Here is a 15,034-nt window from a genome sequence, read left to right as displayed (position 1 = left end):
GTTCTGATGATGCGTCTAGCATCATCGGTGGGCGTGTGGAGGTGTGTCTCCGGCGGATCTGTCTTTGATGGGTTTGCTCGGATTAGTTCGTCGTTTGTCTTCGTTCGTGTGTTTTTAGGTTGGATCTTTTCTATCTACACTCTTTATCTGCGGCGGTTGCTGTTCTGGTGTGTTGATTCTATGGGGCCTTAGCACAACGACTTCCTGACTGTCTACTGCAACAAGGTTTGCCCGACTCCGGCGTGGGAGGGGCGATGACAGCAGCGCACCTTCGCTTCGGTGCTTGTAGTGGTCGCTAGGTGGTCTACGGATTTGGATGTAATTTTTATTATTTCTAGTGTTCGTTGTACTATCATGATTGAAGATGAATAGATTGAAAGTTTTTTTTAAAAAAAAAAAGTGGTGCAAAAGATCTTGGCACAGCCGCCTCGCGTCGGGCTCGCACCCTGTCCCAGATCACGATTTGCCACCGCGAATCCGCGACCACCAGCAGCTGCAACTTCGTCATCGCGTAGCTCGAATCTTATCCCGCTTATTATCTGCAGCCATGGCCGCGGCCAGCTTCCTCCTAAGCCCCAGGGTGACGCTGCCCCTGCGCCGAGGATCCCGCCTCCTCGTGTCCTGCTCCGCCACTTCGTCATCCTCCTCGTCAGGTGTCGGCTCCCTTCTTCGGTTCCAACATACAACGGGAAACGCAGCTGTGTATGTAGTGATGTTGAAAGATTCAATGTAGTACTGGTAGTACTTATCAGATTCTTCTTGCCTCGCAGATGCTGCTGGAGGGGTGGGATTCCAGGGAAGGGTGGGATTCCAGGGAAGGGTGGGGTTCTTGGGCCTCGGGATCATGGGCGCCCCCATGGCATCAAACCTCATGAAGGCTGGGTGATTCCCTACACTTCCAATTCTGTCTCTCTTCCTTCCTTTCCCTTTTGTTGCTAGTACTGTGAGACATACAGTTTTACTTCGGTACCTTTCATCTTGTCTTCTTGTCTTTGGGTCTGGGCACACGAAATTTTTAGACAGTTTTCATCGGTATTATTATGTATTGGTAGTTGACTAAATTTGACCTCGTAATCAAAATATCAAATGTACTGTATGGTTTTATGCTTATGCTTTTACCGTGGTCATGACCCGTGACTGGTGTTCTTGGTGATCTGCAGTTGTGATATTACAGTTTGGAACAGAACCAAGAGCAAGTGCGATCCTCTTCTCAGCCTCGGTGCCAAGTATGCTCCACATCAACTCAATTGTGATCTATAACCATCTTCTACTTATCAAATGTGTGCCATTTCCAAAACAACTACCTGAGGGACCGTCTGTAGCTTGAGGATTCCGGACGAAACCACACCACCTCATAAGTGAAACTTGATATAACTATAAAACTCTCACAAGTTCACTAGTAAACGCAACTACGTTTTTTTCTCTGATGGCTACCTTGTTCTGCTCTACTTTATTTGAAAAGATTATATTTTTCAAAAATATTCTATTGTACATCTAGATAGCTAGCCCCCACTAATCTATTTCTCTCAACATGCAAGCATGTCACCTCATCATGTAATATGCATGGGAAAAGGCCCGCCTCAACATGAAAACATGCATAAGAATTTCCATTCTATTATGCTATTTATATTTAATAAATACTCCCTCCGTCCCAAAATAAGAGTTGCTGATTTAGTACTAAGTTTTACTAAATCAATCACACTTATTTTGGGCGGAGGGGGTATTTTACAACTATACACTAATCAAACATAATAAATCATATGTATTTTCATTTTATAGTTATCATATTATTGCCCCAAATATCCATGTACCATATAATCAAATATATTACAAAACATTCCAGCAACAACTTGCGGGGTATCATCTAGTTCCGCTAAAAATTGTTCCCACTTGAACTAGACCAAAGATTATGTTCTGAATGGTTGTAGTCTATTAGATAGTTTCATGTTGTTGATATTGATGAAAGTTAAGAGACAGTATTGCATGTAACAAAAGATGTACGCAACACTCCGCTTGATTGATTCTCTCATACAAGAGGATGGCTCCCTACAGGTTTGAATCTTCACCCGCCAGAGTTGCATCATCTTGTGATGTCACCTTTGCAATGCTTGCTGACCCAGAAAGCGCGGTATAAGTTCCGTTTCAGCATTCCAATTGCCATTTCTTTTATTCGTGAAGTCTCAGCATGATGACATATCTAATCATATCCATAAACGATTTATTCCAAAGTTTGAGGTTGCATGCGGCGCTAATGGAGCCGCAGAAGGGATGGCCGCAGGGAAAGGGTAAGTGGTACTAATTGCTCTCAAGAAAAAAGGGTCGGAAATTCCAGAGCATTTGCAGAACAGCAGAAGTAGACCTTGAAAACATCATATTTTCTCTTGCTTGTCCGTCATAGGTATGTCGATGTTTCGATCATATTTGTCTTGCTTGTCTGCCGTAGGTATGTCGATGTGTCGACAGTCGATGATGCAACATCTAAGCTAATCGGCAAACGTATTACAAGTACTGGGGCATCTTTTCTCGAGGTAGTTTTTGGTCCATGTCATTGCTTGTACTGTTGTTGTATCGAATTGTTGATTTTGTTGTCTGGATGTGTAACTAGCGATGTAATTTCAGTGCTTCTACTCTTGGTCCAATGCTTACTTGATGATTTTTCAGTAGGCTCCAGTTTCAGGCTCAAAAAAGCCAGCAGAAGATGGACTGCTGATCTTTCTTACTGCAGGTAAACTTGTTTCTTCATGCTTGGTCATTGAGAAAATCTAGTAGTTAAATCTCCTTTTTCTTCTGACACCTTAAATTGTTGATATCATTGATTGCACAAGGTGATGAATCCTTGTACAAGAGAGTGGCGCCCCTACTTGATGTCATGGGCAAGGTTAACATCTCTAATCAGAAAGAGGCACTTGAATAAGAAAAGTAGTTGCGTGTTGATAAGAGAATGTGCTTACATTTTCCGTACTCTGAAAGCAGTCAAGATTTTATCTTGGGGATGTCGGGAATGGCGCAGCAATGAAGCTCGTGGTTAATATGGTGATGGGGAGGTAAAGTGGAATCTCATTTATGTGGATCCTATGTATGGTCATGGAGATTATCAAATCTTAGGTTTCACTGATCCTTGCGGCGAAACACTGCAGCATGATGGTCTCCTTTGCAGAAGGGCTACTCCTGAGTGAAAAAGTGGGGTTAGACCCGAATACTGTCGTCGAGGTAGCTTTACGGGAACAAGTATAATAACCTGCAATATGTCAAGAGAATTTTTCATCTAACACAGGGTGCACTGGTCGTCCAACAGGTTATTTCACAAGGTGCTATCAATGCTCCCATGTTCTCCCTCAAGGGCCCTTCCATGGTTAAAGCTGCATACCCTACTGCCTTTCCCCTGAAACATCAGCAGAAGGTAAGCAGAGCACTGAAAAGGAAAGCTGCATGTTGCACCTCGTCTTAATCTGATGCTGAGAAGAAACGCATGACAGGATCTAAGGCTGGCGCTGGCCCTGGCAGAATCGGTGTCCCAGCCCATTCCTACAGCTGCAGCTGCAAACGAGCTGTACAAGGTAGCCAAATCGCTGGGCCTCGCCGACCAGGACTTCTCCGCGGTCATTGAGGCGCTCAAGGCTGAAATGCAGAGCTCGCAGCACTAGATATTGTTTCTTCAGCCGGCCAAGTTTGAGTGTGGCATTCAAATGTATTCGCCCATCTTGTCTCTTTTGCGGACATATAAATGTGCTTGTTTTACAGGCAGAGTGTATACAGAAATGTAAAATGAATATATACAGAATATCAACCCTTGCAAAGGGGGAAAGGGTATCGATATTTTTGGTATGTTTGTAATTAAGTTTGGTTATCGCAGTCAGCTGTTAGAAATGGTAAAGATAACCTAGCAAATTTATGTTCCCAACCCAACTATCTGACCAACCGTGACTACTTCTCAAAACAAAAACAAAAAAACCAACGGCGTGTATGTGATGTGTATGTAAATATGTCTTTGAAGCTTTGGTTCCATTATATACTGCACCCTCCTTTTCCGCCCCCAAGAAAATACCCCCTCCATAAGATGTTCTAAAAAAATCGAATAGGATGTATATACACGCAATTTAGTGTTTTTGTTCACTCACTTCAGTCTTTATGTACTCCCTCCTTTTCTAAATATAAATCTTTTTAGATATTCCAATATGACTATATACGGATATATATAGACATAGTTTAGCGTGTAGGTTCATTCATTTTGCTCCGTATGTAGTTCATATTGAAATCTCTAAAAAAAAAGACTTGTATTTAGAAAGAGTAGTTCATATTAATAAAATATTCAGAACATCTTGTAACAGTGATCGGAGGGAGGACTATATAACATGAGTTTCATGGTAGGCACAAAGAACGTACGTGCGGGTGCGGAACACAGAGAATGAGGGTGACGAGAGCTGAGCCGGTGCTGGTGCACGCTGCCGGTGACGTTCCTGCCGCCGACGAGTACTACTTCCTCTCCAACCTCGACCAGAATGTGGCAGTGCTCATGAAAACCGTGCACGTCTTCAGCCCGTCCCGCGCCCGCGACGACGCGGCCGCCGTGATCATGGACGCCCTGGGCAGGGTGCTCGTGCACTACTATCCATTCCAGGGGAGCCTGGTGGTCAGCGCCGACGACGGGAGGCTCTCGGTCCGGAACGACCGCCGTGGCGTGCCTTTCGTCGTTGCGGACGCCGACTGCGAGCTCAAGGAGGTCGGGGACGTCGTACTGTCGGCACCCGACGCCGCCGCGGTTCAGGAGCAGCTCGTGTTCGTCGGCCGCAGCAACTCCGAGGAAAAGGAAGATGACGAGCTGGGGGCGCCTCTACTAAGCGTGCAGGTCACCAGGTTCAGGTGCGGCGGCTTCGTGCTCGGGCTCGCCATGAACCACTGCCTGGCGGACGGCGTCGCCGCGGCGGAGTTCCTCCGCTCATGGGCCGAGATGGCCCGCGGAGTGCCCCTCTCCTCCCCGCCCTTCCTCGACCGCACCGTGCTGCGCGCCAGGACGAGCCCCACGGTCGCCTTCCCGCACGAGGAGTTCGCAGAGATGGAGGACGTGTCCGGCCTCGCCGGCCTCCGCGAGGAACCGCGGGTGCACCGGGCCTTCGCCATCGACGCCGACAGGCTCGCGCGGCTGAAGCGGCAGGCGTGCGCGTGCTCCACCTTCGTGGCGCTGACGGCGTTCGTCTGGCGCGCGACGTCGCGCGCCATGAGGATGCGCCCCGAGCAGAAGAGCAAGCTCATGTTCGCCGTCGACGGCAGGTGGCGCGTCGACCCGCCGCTGCCTCGCGGTTTCTGCGGGAACGCCGTCGTCTTCGCCTGCTGCGTGTCCACTGCCGGAGACCTCCTCGGCGGGCCGGTGTCCGCTGCGGCCCGGTGGATCCAGGACGCCATCAGGCGCACGGCCGACGCGTTCATCCGTTCGGCCATCGACTACGTAGAAGTGGACGGTGGCCGGGCGCCATCGATGACGGCGACTACGCTGGTGACGGCGTGGAACCGTCTTGGGTTCCACGCGGCCGATTTCGGGTGGGGCGAGGCCGCACAGTCTGGCCCCGCGGAGCTGCCGCGCGGGGAGGTGGTCATGTTTATGCGGGACGTGCGTGACGGCAGCATCGTGGTGCTTCTTGGCCTGCCGCGGTCGTGCATGCAAGAGTTCCAAGACATGGTGGATTTGATCTGAAACTAGTCATTTTAGCTTCTCACAAGGCCTTCCTTCATAATGTGTGTATGCATGGGATCTCAATTTCAGCGTTGCGGCTGATGAGCAAAATATTATTGGCAACTTTCACGACCAAACGTATATACCATACAAATACAAGGCAGATTTTAACGATAACAATTATTGAGATGTGAAGTTGTCAACAGCACAACCAGAGAACTCAACTCAAACACTAGCTAACATGTGCCTGCTACTATGTGTGAATTTTCCTCCATGTGTTTCTTTCTCTATTCACACCCCAAGCAACATCGATGTGTCCTCGTGTTTGATGCAGCAGTGTAGCGTATTCTTCCTGGGGGATACTCATCAGCTGACAGTTTGACGGAACAACCTGCTAATTTGGTGAATTAATATACACAACGCAGACCCATGGATGCTAAGACCCGATACCAGCAACTCCCTTGGCTTGCGCTGCCGCTTGTTGTGCTGCCGCCGCGGCCACGGCTGCGGCCGCTGCGGCTGGAGATGGGGGTGAAGCTGGCGTCTTCTGTGGGGCTTCAACAGCATGCCCCTGCGGCTGTTTGTTATCTACTTGGGCCAACAAGTTCTTTATTTGGGTTCCGCTCATGGTCTCATGCTCAAGAAGTGCATTGGCTAGAGCATGGAGCTCCTTGTTGTGTTTGGTGAGGATAGCCTTTGCATTGTTGTATGCTTTCTCCAAGAAATTCTTCACCTCCTCCTCAATTAGAAGCCTCGTTTCTGAGCTCATAGTCTTTCCGTCCTCTTCATAGTTGTATGAAACAAGACCCACCTGCTTGCTCATACCATACTGAGTAACCATTGCTCTTGCCATCAAAGTTGCTTGCTCAAAGTCGGATGAAGCACCGGATGTCACCTCGCTATCCCCAAATATAAGCTCCTCTGCCACCCGCCCTCCCATGCACACATCCAATCTTGCTAGCATCTGTTTCCTTGACACGCTAGTCTCATCTTTGTCAGGGAGCTGAGCCACCATCCCAAGGGCCATCCCCCTGGGCACGATGGTAGCTTTGTGGACAGGATGTGCACCATCCGTGTGCATGGCAACAAGGGCATGCCCTCCTTCATGGTATGCTGTCAGCTTCCTGCACTCATCAGAGATAACTGCTGACTTGCGCTCACTACCCATCATGATCCGGTCCTTGGCATACTCCAGATCATTCATGCTAACGGATTTTGCGCCATCCATGGCAGCTCTAAGAGCAGCCACATTCACCAAGTTAGCAAGGTCAGCACCTGAAAATCCTGGTGTTCCCCTGGCAATGATCATCAAATCCACATCATCACCCTTTAAGACCTGCAATTATGTGCAGAGGGATATGAGATCACATTTTAATATTGACAGCATGACAACAAAAATTTCCCAAAATTACCTTTGACATGTGGATCTCTAAGATCTGACGTCTGCCCTCAACATCTGGATTGGGAACAACAATATGACGATCAAAGCGCCCAGGTCTGACTAATGCTTTATCTAATGACTCTGGGAAGTTAGTTGCAGCGATGACAATTATCCCCTCATTCTGCTTAAAGCCATCCAGCTCAACAAGCAACTGATTCAAGGTCATCTTCATATACTGCTGATCCTTCGGATTTCTACTCCCACCAATTGCATCAATTTCATCAATGAATATGATACAAGGCGATCGTTTTTTTGCTGCAGCAAAAAGATCCCTCACTCTTCTAGCTCCCACGCCTACAAACATCTCCTCAAACTCACTACCGCTGCACGAGAAAAAAGGGACGCTGGCTTCCCCAGCAATAGCCCTCGCTAACATGGTCTTGCCAGTGCCAGGAGGACCAACAAGCAGAACACCTTTTGGCAGTTTTCCCCCAAGACGTGTAAAACGCTGCAAAACATACAGGCCGGTTATGAATATCAAATTAAGCAGATATAATGCCAACAATGGAGGACTGGATATAGCAAGTGTTAGGAGCTAGGGTTCTGCCGGTTCTAGGGCGGAGATTGTAGGGTGGAGGAAGACGAGGTCGAGGGCGCGGCGGCCGGCGGCTGGGCGCCGTCCTTGCGTGGTGGAGAAGAGGCGGCGGCGGCGCAAGAGGCGGCTAGGGTTAGGTCTCCCGGCTCCCTAAGGGAAGCCGAGCAAATACTGATTGCTTCTTGCTTGATTAGATTGATACATCTCCTCTCCTTATATAGAGAGGTTTACTTGACTCCTAAGCAAACGATCCTAATACCGATAAGATAATTGGGCTAAGCCCCTAATAACGATAAGATAACTTGGGCCACAGCCCACCTAATATGCCGGTCATAACACTTCTCCCCGCCTGCACAAACAGCTCGTCCTCGAGCTGTAAGGCGGGGAAGCGCTTGCTGAACTCCTCGAGGTGATCAACCAGCGTCAAACACCTCCGCGACAGCTGGGGCGGCCAGGTTGCCGAGCCCGGCGGCGACGGCGTCCTCCTCAATGTAGTCTGCAGCCTCCAGGTAGAAGAGTCGGGGGCACACGCGGCCGGGCATGTAGGTCTCGTCGCAGTTGAAGCACAACCCTTGGCGGCGACGCTCGAGTAGCTCGGCCAAGGTGAGCCGGCGGAACGGGCGCGCCGCAGTCGCGGCAAGGGGTGCCGCGGAAGCCTGAGCAGGCCGACCCTGCGCGAGAACATCCGGCCAGGGTGGCGGCCCAGCGGCCCGAGACGGTGATGCCTGCTGGATGGCCACCGCGCGGCGCTCGAACGCGCGGCCGTAGTACATGGCCGTCTGAAGGTCCTGGGGTCCCTGCAGCTCGACGTCCACGCGGATATGATCTGGCAGACCGCCGACGAAGAGTTCGGCCCGCTGGTGAGCCGTCACGCCGGACGCGTGGCACGCCAGGGCCTGAAAGCGGTCGGTGTAGTCCTGCACCGTAGAGGTGAAGGGAAGGCGGCCCAACTCCGCCAGCCTGCTCCCACGTATCGGTAGTCCGAATCGAAGGAGGCAGAACTCGCGAAAACGCTCCCATGGCGGCGGGCGGCGGCTGAAGCGGCCAGTGGTGGTGTAGAGGCCCGGTCGGCGCCGCGGGTGCCGAATACCACGGCAGGGCGGCTGGCCCGGTCGCGGCGGCAGGCGGCCCGTAGGGGCCGGCTAGGTATAGCCGTATCCCCTGGACGGCGGTGACGAGATCGTTGAGGACCTCGGTGATCTCCGCCGGGGAGTAGACGGCGGCCGATGGTGCGGTGGAGGGCGCCGTCATCTGGGTGGTGGCGGCGCCGGAGGATGCGACCAGCGGCGCGGACGGGGAGGGCAGCGGCGCGGTGGAGAAGGCCAGCGGCGCAGTGGTGACGGTTGGCAGCGGAAGCGACGGGATGGGCGGCGGCGAAGACATGATCGGAACTGAGCTACCTGGTACCAAGGTGTTAGGAGCTAGGGTTCTGCCGGTTCTAGGGCGGAGATTGTAGGGGAAAGATGGAGGAAGACGAGGTCGAGGGCGCGGCGGCTGGCGGCTGGGCGCCGTCCTTGCGTGGTGGAGAAGAGGCGGCGGCGGCGCAAGAGGCGGCTAGGGTTAGGTCTCCCGGCTCCCTAAGGGAAGCCGAGCAAATACTGATTGCTTCTTGCTTGATTAGATTGATACATCTCCTCTCCTTATATAGAGAGGTTTACTTGACTCCTAAGCAAACGATCCTAATACCGATAAGATAATTGGGCTAAGCCCCTAATAACGATAAGATAACTTGGGCCACAGCCCACCTAATATGCCGGTCATAACACTTCTCCCCGCCTGCACAAACAGCTCGTCCTCGAGCTGTAAGGCGGGGAAGCGCTTGCTGAACTCCTCGAGGTGATCAACCAGCGTCAAACACCTCCGCGACAGCTGGGGCGGCCAGGTCGCCGAGCCCGGCGGCGACGGCGTCCTCCTCAATGTAGTCTGCAGCCTCCAGGTAGAAGAGTCGGGGGCACACGCGGCCGGGCATGTAGGTCTCGTCGCAGTTGAAGCACAACCCTTGGCGGCGACGCTCGAGTAGCTCGGCCAAGGTGAGCCGGCGAAACGGGCGCGCCGCAGTTGCGGCAAGGGGTGCCGCGGAAGCCTGAGCAGGCCGACCCTGCGCGAGAACATCCGGCCAGGGTGGCGGCCCAGCGGCCCGAGACGGTGATGCCTGCTGGATGGCCACCGCGCGGCGCTCGAACGCGCGGCCGTAGTACATGGCCGTCTGAAGGTCCTGGGGTCCCTGCAGCTCGACGTCCACGCGGATATGATCTGGCAGACCGCCGACGAAGAGTTTGGCCCGCTGGTGAGCCGTCACGCCGGACGCGTGGCACGCCAGGGCCTGAAAGCGGTCGGTGTAGTCCTGCACCGTAGAGGTGAAGGGAAGGCGGCCCAACTCCGCCAGCCTGCTCCCACGTATCGGTAGTCCGAATCGAAGGAGGCAGAACTCGCGAAAACGCTCCCATGGCGGTGGGCGGCGGCTGAAGCGGCCAGTGGTGGTGTAGAGGCCCGGTCGGCGCCGCGGGTGCCGAATACCACGGCAGGGCGGCTGGCCCGGTCGCGGCGGCAGGCGGCCCGTAGGGGCCGGCTAGGTATAGTCGTATCCCCTGGACGGCGGTGACGAGATCGTTGAGGACCCCGGTGATCTCCGCCGGGGAGTAGACGGCGGCCGATGGTGCGGTGGAGGGCGCCGTCATCTGGGTGGTGGCGGCGCCGGAGGATGCGACCAGCGGCGCGGACGGGGAGGGCAGCGGCGCGGTGGAGAAGGCCAGCGGCGCAGTGGTGACGGTTGGCAGCGGAAGCGACGGGATGGGCGGCGGCGAAGACATGATCGGAACTGAGCTACCTGGTACCAAGGTGTTAGGAGCTAGGGTTCTGCCGGTTCTAGGGCGGAGATTGTAGGGGAAAGATGGAGGAAGACGAGGTCGAGGGCGCGGCGGCCGGCGGCTGGGCGCCGTCCTTGCGTGGTGGAGAAGAGGCGGCGGCGGCGCAAGAGGCGGCTAGGGTTAGGTCTCCCGGCTCCCTAAGGGAAGCCGAGCAAATACTGATTGCTTCTTGCTTGATTAGATTGATACATCTCCTCTCCTTATATAGAGAGGTTTACTTGACTCCTAAGCAAACGATCCTAATACCGATAAGATAATTGGGCTAAGCCCCTAATAACGATAAGATAACTTGGGCCACAGCCCACCTAATATGCCGGTCATAACAGCAAGGATACACAAAAACAGCGGCTAACAACTAATTTCTACACCACAAAATGTGAACTACAAAACTTAGCATTTAATAAGCAATTCAGCTGAGGACAAACAAATTGGACAGAAATAAAGCACAACACTAAGAAGACAACAAGACCTCTGCTTGCGAAATCAAACAACGGTGTTGAATTAAGCAGGCTATTCATAGATCAAATGCGTTACAGAACAAAAAACAAAATAATTCACTTCAAAAGTTGAATGTAATGTGAAGCAGTTCACAATATGACTAGGCAAAAGTTAATCCATAGCACCGGAAATTAAACCAATTCAACTGTCAATGGTTTATTGCTTAGAAGAGTAGCTGGTAGAAGCACCGCTAAATGGAAAAAATAATAAAGGGTTTACCTTTGGATCTCGAAGGTAGTGAACTATTTCCTCGAGTTCAGCTTTGGCTTCATCAACACCTTTTACATCACTAAATTTCGTACTAGATTCCATGCTTGGTTGAACCTCTTCGTTTAGGCCAAGGCCTACAAGGATTTTATCAAATTAATTACTGGGATGAAATCCAATTTGGAATTAGGATATTAGTCTTTCAGATCGTTGAGAAAACCAAACCTTTGCTGATTCCTCTATCCTCAATGAGAGCTCCGATGCCCGAAATTAGAAGGAAAGTCAGTGCAATGCTTCGGAAGGTGCGCCAAAGCTGATCCTTAAATTGACCTGTTTCTGCTGTAACCATGTGAATAGGCGCATTCGCAGTGCCAATAATTCCATCTTTTGTCACTTGACCAGCACTCTTTAATGCCGGCACGCTACCAAGGCTTCCTTCTGACCTTTCTGAAGCAGCAAGACCTAACAGGGTATACCATGCACGAGTTTTAAGCCACGTAATACGTAAACTAGTCATTATGGAATGATGCTTAGGCTCCACTCAGATGGAACGTAACTGTAAACTCATTTCCGCAGAAAACTGAAACAGCCTTAACCAACGATAGATCAACTTAAACTGTAGAAGGTAAAATAAAATAGTAGGGAAAGAATGATGCTTGTTCTAGTTGTTAGTTTCTGTATTGGTTTTTATTATTTCACGTTGCAGATTTTCAGCAACAACTGTGCGTCCTGCTTCCAATGGAACATTACCAATTTTGTGAAAATTAATCTTTTATTAGTAATACATCTCAGTACAGCCCTGAGCTACTAGAGTAGTGCAGTGCAACATGAGTGCAAACTAAAAACACGTAGTACAAGGTTATCATTTATCTAACTGTAGTACAAGTGATAGTCCACGAGCCAGAAAGAAAAACATATTAAAGTAATCAGGAGTTTACGACTAGGGTACATGATATAATAACATATACAGAGTTAGTACAAAGTTGAGTCACTTATTTTGGGACGGAGGGAGTATATGCTATAGAAAGAAGTATATATGAACAATTTCCAATCATGCTTGAACCTTCTTGACTATTTAAAAAGGAAAAAACAGACACAGCAGCATGCCCCACAAAGCAGCTAAATCAAAACAACCTATTGAACACAGCAAAGTAAGATATTTTGAGGATATAGGTACCTCTTTGCAATGTTTTTAGCAAGGTGCTATCATCCAGCCTGTCGACCTTCACAAGAGCTTTTACATACTCAGAGAGTGCTGAAGGATTCGAATGCAACAAAGGCTGGCTTTCAAATATTTTTATCACACGCTCTGGGTCACTTCTGTATATCTCTTTTATCATAGAAGCTTCACTCTGGGAGCCCAGGTCTCGCATGCTGCGTGAAAGGCCACCAAAATAGCTCGAATGATACCTCTCATGTAAGTTCCTGAGTGCGCCACCTGCATTGATCATCCCCAGCACAAAAAAAAACGATAAAAGGAAGGTAAACGAATTATCCCCGAGAGCAATGGTAACAAAACACTAACTACAGAATAAAAATAAATAGAGCCCTCAAGGACTGTTTTAATGCAAATAAAAGGTAAGAAGGGGCAGACAGATAAAGACATATGTTTAATATGCAGATACAGACACTCACATTTTTAATATGTTTAAAAGTTTCAAATGACACACTGTTAGATTAAACAGTAAAGTAGAGACGGTTACAATTTGAGCCAAGATGCTGTCGTTGTACAAAGACCATATACCTGCACTGATGTCACTTCTAAGTGACCTCAGAGGAGAGGAGGCTGCCAACTCATTATAGATTGCATATGCTGATTGGTTCCTTGCAGCCTGCAATTAAAAAAATGTATACCTGAATTAAGTCTTGCATACACATAAATATATACGGCAACAAGAACAGCAGAAGGCAAAATAACTGAGCAAATTAATCGAATGCAAGGAACAAGTGTAGCTGGGGCATTCGGCTTGGCCAGGGATCCAGGAAGTAGAAACTCAGACATGCCTCCAAATCCCCAAACCATGACCCCTAAACAACTTCCCTGAATTCCCCATCCTACACGGCAGTGTACACAGCAAGTTCCACCACCGCCTCCACCAGCAATGCTACCTGCAAGAGGGGCCCTTGGGCAGCACGGAGCCATCGGGAACTGAGTGAAAAGCAAGATTTAGATCTGGAGAGCTCACCCTCATCCGCATCCGACACATGGCGAATTGATCAACTGAAGCTGCTGATAGTAGATAAGGCCAACCAGAACTGTTGAGCCTCGTTATCGTGTGTGGTTCTAGATTAGCTGTCGTATTGGGATTTTTTTCCTGATGTTGATAGAAGTAAGCGAATGGGTATTTTGGGGAGTGAGGGACCTGATTGGGTGGTGCATGAAAAAAATTGTTGGCACATTTGAAGAGACCTTGGTAGATTATTATTGTCGATGCATGTACTTGTTCTTCCAACCCATCAACAAAGATGGCGAAGCAAATCACATTGGTCAAAGACAGAGTTACTCAAGCACCGCAGCGGTAGAGAAAGAAAGAAAGAACAGAGCGCTGCTACATGTGAAACTAAGACCAAACATAGCTTACCCAGTGGAATTAAGCTATATCAATTCTATGTTAATTACGACTTGGTATGGAGTACTTTCTAGAATAATTACAAGTGTTTAGCGTTTGGCCCGGGATTTGGTAGAATCCTGGCTCCGCCACTATTTAACTTTTTTTTTTCTGAAATCTGAACTATCTCCATGCTCAAACATATAGCAATACATACTAAACTACCTTTTCTGGTCGAATCCTGGCTCCACCACTGTCAATCATAAATCTTTCTGATAAATCTCCATGCTCAAACATAGCAATACATACTACACAACTTTTTCTAGCATACCGCATACCTAGACAACTGACACAAGCCGGTCACGACTTAAACTTTCCAATACCTACAAATTCGTCAAAGCAATCTGACAACTTTTGATACAAAATATAATCCATTACACTATAATCAGGAGGATTAACAAACCTAAAATCCACAAGCATCCAAGATAAAAGGGATCACGCTTATAAGGTCACAACTAGAATTAGCAGTCTTTCGTCTAATACAACATGCACACGGAGGCGAAGCTCTGAAGTCTAATGAAACCACGGCTACATCCCTCCCTCCTATCCCATCACAATCGCCCCCCCCCCCCCCCCCCCCCCCCCCGCGAAAGGAGAAGTGCGGTCAAGAAGAAAGTTAATAGAAAACACACCTGGGAGAGGACGCGCCGCCACGCCATGTGCCCCAAATCTCAAATCCGCCGCCGCCTCCCCCGACGAGATCCCGAGTCCCAAGAAGCAGAAACGCCGAAAGGCGGAAGATTGGATTGGATTGGATTGCAGTTGGGGTGCAGAGGAACGGACTGGTGCTGACGGGAGGCTCAGAGGGACGACGCCGCGGAGGCGAAAGATTCAGCTGCGGCGTGGTGCGCCGCGGCGGGCGGGAGGAAGCGGCGCGAGGAAACAGCCCACGTCACGAGGCGCAAGGGAGACGAGTAGTCAGATTTTTCTTTTCTCTTCTTTACCGGAGGCGGAGGCTCTAGTAAGTAGTAGTACTTTTTTTTTTCTCTTTCTTTTCAGAATTAAATATTAAGTGAATTAAATATTAAGTGTCCATGCGTTGCAACGCGAGGTACATGTTAAAATGCTACCATGTCATCGAAAACAGATAAAGAAAGAATATGAATGGACTTTTTGTGGTTTAACTCCTCGTGGTCTTAGTTGACGTCGTTCTTGCGCTCCATCGCATACAACGACCTGACGACAGTCGTCATTGTCATAAGATCCTAC

The 15,034-nt window shown here is 49.8% G+C and overlaps 3 protein-coding genes across 3 annotated transcripts; 2 read left to right on the top strand and 1 right to left on the bottom strand.

Annotated features, from left to right (window-relative positions):
• Positions 1-416: 416 nt before the first annotated feature.
• On the top strand, positions 417-3,852 carry LOC109750521 (glyoxylate/succinic semialdehyde reductase 2, chloroplastic). Its single transcript, XM_020309484.3, has 12 exons — positions 417-653; positions 771-882; positions 1,161-1,226; positions 2,053-2,128; positions 2,230-2,285; positions 2,444-2,528; positions 2,665-2,725; positions 2,826-2,878; positions 2,974-3,044; positions 3,138-3,210; positions 3,296-3,400; positions 3,477-3,852. Exons 1-12 carry the CDS (start codon positions 548-550, stop codon positions 3,642-3,644), a joined length of 1,032 nt encoding a protein of 343 aa, XP_020165073.1. The 5' UTR covers positions 417-547; the 3' UTR covers positions 3,645-3,852.
• Positions 3,853-3,944: 92 nt separating this feature from the next.
• On the top strand, positions 3,945-5,831 carry LOC109750525 (fatty alcohol:caffeoyl-CoA acyltransferase-like). The gene has a single exon (XM_020309486.4). The coding sequence runs from the start codon at positions 4,406-4,408 to the stop codon at positions 5,687-5,689; it is 1,284 nt and encodes a 427-aa protein (XP_020165075.1). The 5' UTR covers positions 3,945-4,405; the 3' UTR covers positions 5,690-5,831.
• A 2-nt stretch (positions 5,832-5,833) lies between these two features.
• Positions 5,834-14,821, bottom strand: LOC109750524 (ATP-dependent zinc metalloprotease FTSH 5, mitochondrial). The gene is made up of 7 exons (XM_020309485.4): positions 14,458-14,821; positions 12,961-13,048; positions 12,394-12,654; positions 11,442-11,678; positions 11,229-11,353; positions 7,081-7,557; positions 5,834-7,004 (listed from the first exon to the last, which is right to left on the bottom strand). The coding sequence occupies exons 1-7, from the start codon at positions 14,482-14,484 to the stop codon at positions 6,105-6,107; spliced, it is 2,115 nt and encodes a 704-aa protein (XP_020165074.1). The 5' UTR covers positions 14,485-14,821; the 3' UTR covers positions 5,834-6,104.
• Between the last annotated feature and the right edge of the window lie 213 nt (positions 14,822-15,034).

This window comes from Aegilops tauschii, chromosome 3, assembly GCF_002575655.3.
Source record: "Aegilops tauschii subsp. strangulata cultivar AL8/78 chromosome 3, Aet v6.0, whole genome shotgun sequence".
Lineage (NCBI taxonomy): Eukaryota > Viridiplantae > Streptophyta > Magnoliopsida > Poales > Poaceae > Aegilops > Aegilops tauschii.
The sequence above is the reverse complement of the archived record's forward strand: the minus strand, read 5'-3'. Positions and strand labels throughout refer to the sequence as shown.

What these genes read in the sequence shown, in the direction of transcription:
- LOC109750525 (XM_020309486.4), top strand. Translation starts at nt 4,406, where the DNA reads ATGAGGGTGACGAGAGCTGAGCCGGTGCTGGTGCACGCTGCCGGTGAC.
- LOC109750521 (XM_020309484.3), top strand. Translation starts at nt 548, where the DNA reads ATGGCCGCGGCCAGCTTCCTCCTAAGCCCCAGGGTGACGCTGCCCCTG. An exon ending in GCTGATCTTTCTTACTGCAG is followed by an intron (nt 2,726 to 2,825) that starts GTAAACTTGTTT and finishes TGATTGCACAAG; the next exon opens with GTGATGAATCCTTGTACAAG. An exon ending in TACTTGATGTCATGGGCAAG is followed by an intron (nt 2,879 to 2,973) that starts GTTAACATCTCT and finishes CTCTGAAAGCAG; the next exon opens with TCAAGATTTTATCTTGGGGA.
- LOC109750524 (XM_020309485.4), bottom strand. Translation starts at nt 14,484, where the DNA reads ATGGCGTGGCGGCGCGTCCTCTCCCAG. An exon ending in GGCGGCGCGTCCTCTCCCAG is followed by an intron (nt 13,049 to 14,457) that starts GTGTGTTTTCTA and finishes TTTTAATTGCAG; the next exon opens with GCTGCAAGGAACCAATCAGC. An exon ending in GCTAAAAACATTGCAAAGAG is followed by an intron (nt 11,679 to 12,393) that starts GTACCTATATCC and finishes ATACCCTGTTAG; the next exon opens with GTCTTGCTGCTTCAGAAAGG.